General features: G+C 41.2%; 1 protein-coding gene across 1 annotated transcript; it reads right to left on the bottom strand.

Annotated features, from left to right (window-relative positions):
- Positions 1-2590: 2590 nt before the first annotated feature.
- gja4 (gap junction protein alpha 4) lies at positions 2591-7213 on the bottom strand. Its single transcript, XM_074613380.1, has 2 exons — positions 7050-7213; positions 2591-4755 (listed from the first exon to the last, which is right to left on the bottom strand). Exon 2 carries the CDS (start codon positions 4744-4746, stop codon positions 3595-3597), a length of 1152 nt encoding a protein of 383 aa, XP_074469481.1. The 5' UTR covers positions 4747-4755; positions 7050-7213; the 3' UTR covers positions 2591-3594.
- Positions 7214-12491: the final 5278 nt, after the last annotated feature.

Here is a 12491-nt window from a genome sequence, read left to right as displayed (position 1 = left end):
CGGGGGAAGGAGAATGCGACATCTAGTGGCTGAATGTTATCAAAAGCACCTTTAAGTATAGAGTACGGTCTAGACCTGCTCTATATGAAAAGCGTCTTGAGATAACTTCTGCTATGATTTGACGTTATATATAAAAATAAATTGAATTGAATTAAAGACTGTCCAGAACCTAGTGCGGGGCACGGCTGTAAGACCTTCCCTAAAGTAGAGTTTGCCTCTGGGCATGACACAGTTGGCCTTTCATAACACCCCGCTGGAGCCCGGAGGCTAACTTGACGGCGCTTTGAACTGCTTCACAGTCTAAAAGCTTGTATACTGTAGTGCGTGTGTCCCTTCTGTCTGTGTGAGTACACTCATTCACCCAGCTGAGATCTACTGCCTGTCTTTGTGTGTGATCAGCGGCATGTGGCTTCACCAACAGAGCGAGGAAATGCATCAGCAGTGACTCCAACAATGTCAGGAAGCGCGGTCAGAATGGCACCCGATCCCAGAGGTTGCATGTATAACCGTTAAAGGATGACCTGGCGCACAGATTGGGGTCTTCCCACCTAATGACTCCCACTTTTATTTGCTCAGCTTTACACAAACAAATAGCTCCATTGTCACGTTTTTATTGGAATGTCCTCTGAAAGCAGTGTGTGTGTGTGTGTGTGTGTGGGAGAGTTTGGGGAAATAGTCTAGACCTGATTAGGTAATCAAACCAATAAATGTGGGAACATTTGACTAATTTCCTAACAGAGGAACTAAAATATCACTTTCACCTGCACTGTTAGGGGGCTTGATAGGAGGGCTGCGATTCCTCTGGCGAGTAGGTATTGACTATAGAGGGAAAAAAATGGCCGTTGGAGCAGCAAATAACCTGCAATGTTGTTCTCATCTTGGGAGGTTTATATTTGCTTCACTGAACAGGAGGTGAGAGTTTACTCTGTGGAAAGAATAGAGCAGGGCGTTGGGCTTCTCCGGCTCCATCGGCTATAAGGAAGATGGATGTAAAAGGGAGCTCCGCTGTTCCGCTGCTGGCTTTGGTTGGCAGCAGAGGGACGATACGGGTCGCACCCATGCAATCTGTTCCGTGACCCCCCCTGGCTTTTTGTGAAAACACACACATACAACAATCGCGTGGACACGTGCACACACGAGTGCACACACATGCTCACACCCACCCGCACTGAGATAACAAGACTGCACGGGAATGCCAGCCAAGTTGTTGTGAACAGGCATTGAACTGGGCAGCTTCAGCGGGGCTCTGTTTGGATTGTTTTCTCAACAGTGTCTGCCAATTTATCCTTGACACAGGGAGAGGCTGCCCACAATAAAAAACACATTCCTCTCTGCGGGCAGAGAAACAGTTATTATTATTAGATCATAAAACATTTTGATAAAACCGCAGCAAAAGAAAAGAAAAGTATTTTTAATTTGTTTATCAGCTGCTTGTTGCAGTTCTTGTTTGGCCTCATACTGTTTGTTTTATGAGAACCTGCCTCACTTGGATTTCCCATAAACCCCCTTTTCCTGCTATAGATAACCGCTTATCGTCATGGAGACAGTTCGGTAAATTGCTGGAAATGAGTGCCGTATTGCAGCTGCAGACCCGCAAAGACATATGGCTGCATTCATTTCAGAGTACCTTTGTTAAAGGTGCTGGACTTTTATCAATTACTCCACACGAAAACAGCATTAACAGGCAGGACTCCCCAGGGGATATTAAATAGAGCCAACATAAAGCGCTGTTCCACCTTGTATGAACTTTTACTGGCATATAATTGATGCCTTTCTTCCCCCCGTACAGCCAGAGCTACGGATTTGAAAACAGCCATTAAATCAAAATTATTTCCCTCCATTTGTTCCCCTCAGGAGGTTATGTTCATGATAGCCTGTAAGTCTCATCCACTTCTCCATACCTCCGTCTTTCTATTATTCCCAAAGCGCTCTCTCTTGAGTGATTCAGTGCCTCCATATTGTGACAGTGTTTGGATAGCGGTTGGACATAGAAGCCACTTCAGAAACATTTTCCTCACACAGAAATCTCATCCCTATATTCAGAAACTAAAGTATACCCTATATAGCATTAGGGGTGTAAGAAAATATCGAAAAAATCTAATATTGCAATATTATGTTTTGCGATACTGTGTCGATTCTCAAAATGTAATCTGCATCCATTTTTAATTAATAGTTTACATGAAAAGATGAACTCAATCAATACTTTATTTCATTTGCAAAGAGATGCGTCCTCTCAGCGTATGTGCCCTCTAAAAGTAGTGCTATGGTGTCGGAGGTTACAGTGACTGTGATAAATGCAAATGCAGATCAGAACTGTTCGGATTGCATAAAAAAAGTACACTTTTTTTACTCAGATTTTATGCATATGGTGGTGTGTTCTTTATACTATGACAGTTTTCCTAAAATTATATTAAAAAAAATTGCAATATATCGCATTGCTTACAGTATCGCAATATATATAATCGTAACCCCTGTATCATGATACGTATCATATCGCCAGATTCTTGCCAATACACAGCCCCTGGCATATTTTGTATAACAGGAAAAATGTGGTATGTAATATGATCATAATTTGACAATGTCATCATTAATTTATAGTACTTAAAACTTTATTTTCCACAAAATAATAAATATTAACACTGGTGTTCCTTCATAATACTTTAAAACATTAAATACAGTTTTCACATAATTGGTCATTTCCTTTCATCAAGTTTGCACATTTCTGTACCGCTTTCAGTCCATTCAATGTGCGATCACTAAAGCATCTTTTGAGTTCTCTCTCAGGCTGTCGAAAAAGGTTAGATTTTTAAAACTGGATGCTTGTCTTTCCTCCATTATTCAGCTCTCATAATCTAGTATGCAGTAGTCTTCTCTCTCCCTCGTTCTTCATAGCTAAATTACTCTGGTTACTGGCAATGTTGTACAAGTCATTCACAATCCCAGAATTCCTCTGGTTTGGCTCTCCTTCTCTTCACCCATGTCTTCCCCGGGCCACATCCCCAACTCGAGTGACCAAAACTCACTGGGTGAAAGGGGAAAAGTACATTGTGTGCGTGCACGCATGCATGCATCCACGCAGTCATTATCCTCTCGGGAGCAGAGCGAGATCCAGAGACCAGTACATTCCACAGTGTGGACGGAGCCATGGGAGAGAGAGGGAGAAGAGGAGGGGGGGCCTTCAAAGAACTCCAGGGGTTACAGTGCAATTCCCAGAGGAATATGCTTAAATCTGGTACTCTCCGCAGACCCCCCATTGCACTGTTTTTTTCCACTGTCGCATCCAGCACTAAAGTCATTAAAAGGCATCTTATGACTGTAATCTTCTCTCGTCACGGAGTCTCATTTTCTTTGCCTTGGGGAGTGTTCTCAAAATGTTTCGTTTTGAATAGGTCCATTTATCTGCTAAATCTCCGTTTGCCTGCCTTCCTCTGAGGCATAGAAGTTCACAGTGCAATAGTTGTTCTTCGTTTCTCCCTCATTGGTGCACTCCTGATAGTCAAGTGTCATGTGCAGGATAGTATCCATGAAAAAAGAATCTGGAAACCAAACAAAGCTTTCGTGGTCATAAACAACAAATCACCACATCTGACTGCGTCATACATAATGCTTCTGCTTTGAGAGTGCCTTATGGGCGCCTTTAGTGTTTTTCACCCCTGTGTGCTGTGTGTGTTTCTTATAGTGGACCCTCGGGGAATGCGTTGTCTTCATGGCCCCCACGCAGTTCATATAACTGGGAAGTAGGTCACCCGCAGCCTCCCCGGGTCCCCAGTTCACCTCTATCGCCAGATCCCTGTAGCTCTCGCAAGGGTTCGGGTAGCATGCAGCCTCACGCTGCATTGGGAGGCTAACACGGCTCCCTGCTATGTACGACTGCGACGCACACGCTTGGAGTTCCGGAGCCTCCTGTTGAGCCGGTACCGACCGAGGTAGGTAGTCTTGGAGCTCTGCGCGGTAGCGTTTCTCCAGCCGGTGGGCGATGGCGAGCTGAAGGAGGTGGAGGAGCTCGATGAGGTTGAGGAGCACGGAGACGGCGGCGATCACCTGAGTGTAGATGGTGAAGATGGTCTTCTCCGTGGGTCGGGAGACAAAGCAGTCCACCGTGTGAGGACAAGGGGACCCCGTGCACTCAAACTTCGCCGCGATTAAGAAGCCGTCGTAAAGGAACCACAGCCCCAGGATGAAGCCGACCTCCAGGAGGACTTTAATCAGGATGCTGCACGCGTACGCACACAGCAACCTGCCTTTCAGTTTAGGAGCATCTGGCGGAGGAGCCTTGTCAGCTTTTCTACCTTTCCCACCGTCCTCCTGTCTCTCCTTCTCTTCTGCATTGTCTTTAGTCACATTGTTATTGTCCCTTTCTATTGCTATTTTTCCTCTCTCACCACCACCACCACGACCTTCTGCCTCCCTCTCATCCTCCTCTTTTCTCTTGGCCTTCCCGGCCCTTATAGCCACGTATCCGAAATAGAAGATGCTCGGCGTGGAGACGAAGATGACTTGGAGGACAAAGTAGCGGAAGTGGGAGATGGGGAAGGCTCTGTCGTAGCACACGGGGGTGCAGCCGGGTTGCCCCGTGTTGCAAACGAAGTCGGCTTGCTCGTCATCCCAGGCGGATTCGGCGGCGGTTCCCAGTACAAGCATGCGGAACAGGAAGAGCACGGTAAGCCAGACGCGGCCAACGCCCGTCGAATACTCCTGGCCCTCCTCCAGCAGGTGCTCCAGGTAGGACCAGTCAGCTCTGGACATCCTCTGCTCCTAAGAGGGGACAGTTGGTAAGAGTTAGTGTCAGGCTGTTCTTGTTTAAAACTCTCCTCCGCCTGTTCAGATTGTGAAAATCTATATCGTGTGCCTGGACCCCCTGCACGTCTAGTTGTAGTTGTTATGCAAGTCGTATACTTTCTCCACCTTTTATATTTCCTGCTCCATTGCTGAACAGATTGGCTTCAATGTGCCACTTAACACCTAATTGCTATATTTAATTTCCACGAAAATAGAGCTTTTTATTAATGCACAGCCAATGCACGCGTGTTTAATGATTTCTATAAGCAACTAAATGAGCTAAGTTTCTCCAAGCTTTTCAGTATAATGGTGTCTTTTTTACTGGGGAACACATGTATCTGGCTGCGGCCCCCCCTATTAGTTCTTCCATGAGCTCACACCGTTGTTAAGGGTGGGCTCCAACTCCTCATCATCGAGATGTGAGAAAAGAAGGCCTCCATACACTAAAATGAACTAAAACAAAAACACATGGCACTAAAGTTAACATTTAATATGAAAGGGAATAGTTTACGCTTTCACTGGAGTGAATGAGTCCAAAAGAGGCCACTCAAACTTTTACATTACACAGCATTATTATACACAATTACCTGTGGGTAGCTAATTGGATTTATGAATCGATTAAAGCTGAGTCAAATCATACCTGATTTCATAAAGGTATTGGGGGGTTTGATGAAAGTTATCAATGATAAATGACACAGTCAGTGACTTGTTGGGAAGCTCACACGCACACACACACATGCACACACACGCACACTGACATCTGAATAAACATCCTGTGTGGGGGAGTCAAGGGACTGCTGTGACATTTGTCTATTTGTTTAGACTATTTATGTTTTTGTGTTATTTCTTCCCCTCTGAGAAAAGAAAATATCCTAATAGTGAAAATACAAACTCTGGTGACAGGATGAGACAAGACAATGGACTGTCAGGGATTCTGGCCTGCTGAACAAGCACAAAAATGATAAGTGGACTGATCCACCTCCGGGAGTATTGTCTTCAGTATTACTGGTATCTCTACCACCACAGAATACCAACAAATAACGTGAACTAAAGACTGTAAAGTTCATACGGAGTACATCACAGTATAAAATACACTACAACACTATAACTAAGAAATCATTAGTGCCACAGACACTACAAGGACTATTGACAAGTCTACTTTTAAAGTCATTTCTAGCCTTATTTTTGGCATACTTTAGTTCTTATGTTGTATCAATATGACCTGCGCTCTCACAATATTCTACAGATGTTGGTCCCCAAGTTTAGAACAGAACTAGGCAAAAAAAAAAACTTTTAAATAGGCTGCCCATTGTTTCTTTCTTTCTTTCTTAACACAGATAAAAAATTAAAAAGATACAATTTGCAAAGGAATGGCCTAAAAGACATCCAGGGGCTTGAAAAGTGGCATTCTCCAGGCAGCATATTACATGAAATAATTACAATAATGTAATATACACGATTTGTATGTATCTATCAATAATTGCAGACATACACGTAAAAAAACGTAGTGAAAAACGGATACATAGTTTAGCAAAGTACTTAACAATGCATCCCATAAACACCCATACAGTAGGTGTTGCGGTCACTTTTGATCAGTGTGATTGCTCTTTACATTTTTCACTCAAATCATTTTAAAATTGGAATTGTTTTATGCATTATAACAGTTTTTTGTATTGTATATTAACTGGACATTGTGCTTTTTCACTTGTAGTGTGAGACAGCTGTATTAGTCTGCTTTATAATGTTTGTATTTATTATTGTAATAATGTCTCTGGACCAGGTCACTCTCGAGAAAGAGATTTTAATCACAATGAGATTTTTACCTGGTTAAATAAAGGATATAGTCTATCTTTATAGAAATCCTATGGAATTACAAAAACAAACTAACTAACAAAAAAACACCTAAAACAACTAAATAAATACATAAATAATCATAAAACTCAATATAAGGACCACAGATTCACTATCAGTTATACTGAAAAACTAATATAATACAAAAGGGATTCAAAAGTTCATCATGTAATTCCCTATAGGGGATAAAATAATAACACAGAAAGTCAATAAAAAAGTATACTAGGCACTGTAAACACCGTGTAGAAATGTGATTCTGATACTTCTGGGGATTAAAAAACAATATCAAACACACGATCCACTCGCTGACAGCTATTGACAACTACAGGGACATATGATTGTGTCCTTATTACACAATATAAGTGTCCACATGAACAATCCTAATCTGTTTTTGTTCCTAATTGGTAAAGATTCTTTACCTTTCTCTCTCGTGAAGCGGGTCTTTGTCTCTCCTGGTGTTTATTGGCCTCAGCACTCCCTCCGTGTGTCCTCTCAGTGTGTCCCTCCGCTCCCTGCAAACTACAGTACAGTAGCTGTCTGTAGCTCCAACTCGGTTTGTGTGTTTCCTTCTTTAAAAAAGAATCGATGTAATCGGAAAAAGTGGGGAGAACTTTCCCATGGCTGCTTGGTTTGGCCCTCCTCCCTCAGGAACTGGCTCTGCAGGAAATAGGATGGATGAAGTCAAAGTATAGCTCTCTGGTTTACTGCGCGCAGGAGGTGTTTAGGGGTTTTAACTGTGCGTAAAGAGACGACAATTTGCAGTAATTAGACGGAAAGATCTCTTATTTAAAGGTTAAAGGTAAAGAAGCGGAAGACGTCGAGGCATGAATGGACAATGGCATTCAATTTTGAGTTTTAAACGGAAAAATAAACACTTTAATTCACTGTTAGTGCAACACTATTATAATAAATATAGAATTACAGCACCATAATTAGACTTACATCCAAGTGTCATTTTTTCTCACCAAGAAAACAGCCTCTTATTATCTTCTATAAACATAATTTATCTATATTTGTCTCTACAGCAGCCTGACAGACTTATAATCATGTCTTTATCTTTGTCCTTCCAGCGCCTACCCTCCTTGTTTTATTTCTGATAAGATTTTTTTTTTTTTTATCAGATGACAATAAATAAGGACACTATCTGACTTTCATGTAGACTTGTGTAATTTTCCATGATGCCACGCAACGGCGCCAGTCACCTTATTTCCGAGAAGCTCATCATGACGCACAGATCAGTGGAGCCCCACTCATGCCTCAAATATGAACCTGAGTTATAGAATGGTTTCAACTCCTTATGTTTATGTTTTTAATATCCTCACTTGAGGTATTTTTTTCCATTTCCTGCTACTCCACACTCCTTTTCTACTGCACTACATTCATTTGACAGTTGCATTTAGTTTCTTCTCAGGTTAAGATTTGGATACAAAACATTCATTTTTTAAAAATGATACAAAGCTGCAGATGAAACTACCCAAATGTACATACAGCTTTTAAAATGAGCTTAATCACATCCAACTACAACAATAAAGTACTGCTCCATGTTAATGCATCATTAATAACAATCCAATGATGTAATAATATAACACTGACAGGGGCTATTAAAGCTTCAGTAGGCAGAAAGCTTTTAGCATCATTGGGTAAAAGATCCATACTAACCTTTCAGCATATTGTAATTCAAGTGTTCTGAGAGAAAACTAGACTTCTGCACCTCCTCATGGCTCTGTTTTCAGGCTTTAAAAAATAGCCTGTGACTGGAGACCTTGGCCAATCACACGTCACTTTAGAGAGAGCGTTCCTATTGGCTGTGCTCCAGCTGGTGGGCGGTGCTTGGTATTTCCTCAACTGATCTCAACATGGCTGCCGGGTCACAAACTTTCTCATTTTACAGCTAAACAGTACACTACAAGATGATTCTGAAAACATTTGAGGCAAGAAATAAGCATTACAGTAACATAATATTGATTCATATTTGATCAGTGCTGCCTAGTTTGACCGTTTGATCGGAGTTTACGAGTGATTGACAGCTGCTCAGAGACGGCAAGCTCCAGCTCGGCTCTGATTGGTTGTTTTCCTCCAGTCTGTGAAATCTTGAAGATGCCATTTGGAGCACTGGAGGACACAGAGGCACATGTTTTTTTTCAGATTACCTGTCTCATACACTACTGTAAGTATATAGTGTTTTATAAAAATAACTTTTTTTAATCATATTTGCTCCAGTTCTACCTACTGCAGCTTTAAGATTTGGATACAAAACATGATCAGTTTATAAAAACTATGCAAAGCTGTATGATGAAACCACCAAAAAGTACATAAAGCTGAACTCAACCTTGTCCAACTACAACATAGCTTACATGTTAATGCACCATTAATACCCATCCAATGATATACTAATATAATACTAACATGGGGCTATTTAAGCATAATGAGTACTTTTTGTACCCAATATTTCTGTGCGTTTTTGAATGAATGGAGTGTTTTTATAGTATGGTATTGCTACTTTTGCTTAAGTAAATAATCTGAGTTCTTCTTCCCCCACTGGAATGAAGTTAATAATTAGGTAGCTGCTTAGTAACACTAAGTACTGTATTTAAACCCATTAAGGTTTAATATGTTATAATTTGATCATATATGTGACAATTTGTACTCCCTAAATTAGTGAATACAAATTGAATGTAAGTTGGAGCCCTACTGTGAGTGTTGGTGCTAGACTTATGTGATTTAAGTGTGTATTACTGATGCCATAAATAGGCTTTAATAGTATCGGTTCTGCCTATTCAAGTCATAAAATATCCTACTTGGTAGTATTATAGATTACAGTATCAGAAGGAGCTCTATTTTCTGATGCAAACTATGCAAACAGATCTCACCTTGTGTCTGTGCTTACTGGAAACTACAGCCTGTCTAGTTTCCTTTTTTTTTTATTCAAGGTCCAGACAGCTGGCTGGCTGTGCACAGGCTTTATTTGCAGTTGTGTGGCTATAGCTAACTCAAACGTGTTGTTATAATTCAGATTCTTAAGTCCGTACAGAGATAATGCAAAACCTTGAGGCCCATCTCGGCAAAAAAATGGGTAGAAAAAGACATCTTTTCAAAACAAGCCTTTCTCCTTTCGGAAGATGCAAACAGTACATATTGTACTGTGAATAAAAGGTTGCTGAAAGACTAAATTTCTCATCTTAAATCTATTCTGGCACAAGCGAGGATGCACACCGCTGTGAGTATTAAATCCAATGGCATTCTCATGCTGGCAAGAAATTGAAACGGCGATTGATCGCAAACGAGCCTTTTACACAAATACATTTACTGCATGATGACACAAATTCAAAAACAGCCCAGCTAGTCATAATACTGTTCAGGACCATATCACATTGTCATAACATAGTCTGTGCAAATCCAACTAACGGCCACTCCAGTTATCACCTCCTGACACCGCACCCAGTCAAAATTAAAGTCTTCGCAGAGAAGTCATTTCCACACAGTCGTTCCCAATCAGAGCTGCACCGTCATACGTGTCAATATGTAGATTATAGAGGAGTTAGGAGGCCGGGTCCGTCTGCCCGGCTGCTGCACGGAGCCTAGCTTTATAAAAAGGCTGGTAAATTGACAGTGAATCATCCTGACAGATCAGCGTCTTGCTCTTTCTTTGGTCATTACATCCGTAGATGAATGGCGAGGAGGGAAGTGAGGACAGCCGACAGAGAATAATGGGACTGTTTCCATTCAGGAGGTGTGTTATGCCTTCCTGTGTTCCTTCCCGCCGTATGAAACTAATTGCCAGCTTCAACTTCAATCAATTCCTCACCGCTGGACACATTTTAGCATGCGCTATTGTATTTTAGGACTGATTCAGTCCTAAGTGTGCATCAGTAATGCAGATATGAATGTGGAATGGGAACACTAATTCAGAGATGGATTTGAACATCACATTATGAGTTTTTGAGGATGAAAAATCTATCAAACTTTTTCTTTTGTCATTGTTTAAACCTACATAATAAAAGCATGCAGTCAGGTATATCCTCACGGGGTTAAAATGAAACAGAACAAAGAAACAAAATGACAGGATCCATTAAGTTGACAGCTTAGGTCCCTCTAGGAAAAAGGAAATACTGACAGCCAACAAATCATGCCCATGTTTGTGATTTCTTTTTACATGAATAAGTAATGGTGGGAGTGTTAAATCAACCTTACCTTGCTTTGCTAAATGATTAACTGCAACCATCGCCTGTAGAAAAACAAGCTGGAACACCATCTACCCGCTATATATTTACTGAAACAAGATGGATCTGAAGTTGAATATTAATTTTTTGAAAATAGTGTGTCAAAATCTATGATATTTTTAGCCTTGCCAGAGGCATGGTTATAGGGATAGCCACAGTCGGTCCACCACTTGCCATGAGATTTTTTCTTCAGATATTCATGGTTCCCAGAGGATGAATCACAATGACCTTGGTGATCCCCTTACTTCTACTGATCCCTTCTATAGTGTCTACAATAATGTTAACATTTGTGTTTTTTTTTTATATTTATACACTATTGGATCCTCTAATGCTTCCACCAGGTCAACATTTCCACTTGAAATATGATGGATTGGCACCAAATTTTGTACAGACATTCATGGTTCCCAGACGATGAATCATAATGACTTTGGTGATCCCCTGGCTTTTTTTTCTAGCATCACCATGAGGTTCACATTTGTGGTTTTGAGTGAAATTTGCCAACAGCTGTTGAAGGTGTTGGGTGAATTGCCATAAAATAAGGTACAAACATTCATGGTCCCCTCAGGATGAATTGGTGACTCCCTGACATTTCTGCTTACGCCATCATCAGGTCAACATTTTTAATTGTCCAGTAATTTAGTTTATGAACAAATACCTGCAAACCCAATGACATTCCCACCGGCATCAGCTGCACTGTGTGTTTACTGCTAAGTAGCAAATGTTAGCATGCTAGCACACTAAATTAAAATAATGAGCATGGTAAACATTATAAATGCTTATGTTTGCATTGTCAATGTGAGCATGTTAGCATGCTGATGTTAGTATTTACTTCAAAGCACCGCTAGTGCCTAAGTACAGCCTCACAGCAGCCTGATCTCCTAAAAATTACATTCCCATACAATGAAATTGGATTGTCCATTAAGTTCTGTAGGAAACACATTTTCTTTGTTTGTTTTTGACGTTTCTAATTGAAGTCTACTTAAGTCTGCGTAGGGAGGAGGTTGGGGAGGATGAATGGGTCAAACCAACATAGGACTAATCTTAGCTATGAGGAATAGTCATGTGATGGTGCAGAGGCCGATGGGCGATGCTTTGTGTTGGTTCGACGGTTTTCAACATGGCGGAGAGAATCTTGATTCATATTTGATCAGCGTTGCCTAGTTTGAGAGTTTGATCACGAAACATGGTGTGTGTTAGCTCCGGCCGTCGGGCAGTGCTTAGTTTTCAGCTCGACTGTTTGTAACATTGCTGCCGGGTCACAAACTTTCTCATTTTACAGCTAAAAAGTACACTAAAATATGTTTCTGAAAACATCTGAGGTGAGAAATAGGCATTATAGTAACAGAATCTCGATTCATATTTCATCAGCGCTGCCTAGATTTTACAGTTTCATCAGAGTTTTGCGAGTCTGCCGCCTTACGATGGACGTACCTCATTTGCATGAAGTTCAGGTTGAGGAGTCATGATGCAAATTCAGATACAGGGACTGGTCAGTCAACTCGCCATGCCTGATTCCATCATGCAACGTGCAACCGGATCTCCTGCTCTCCATAGAAAATGAATAGGGTCCGTCAACTTTATGTTCGTCAACGGACTTGGTGGATCTCAACCCTTAGGACCACTGCAAACAAACATGGCATT

Source organism: Sebastes fasciatus, chromosome 17, assembly GCF_043250625.1.
Source record: "Sebastes fasciatus isolate fSebFas1 chromosome 17, fSebFas1.pri, whole genome shotgun sequence".
Taxonomy (NCBI): domain Eukaryota; kingdom Metazoa; phylum Chordata; class Actinopteri; order Perciformes; family Sebastidae; genus Sebastes; species Sebastes fasciatus.
Note: the sequence above shows the minus strand (reverse complement) of the source record. Positions and strands in the feature narration are given on the sequence as shown.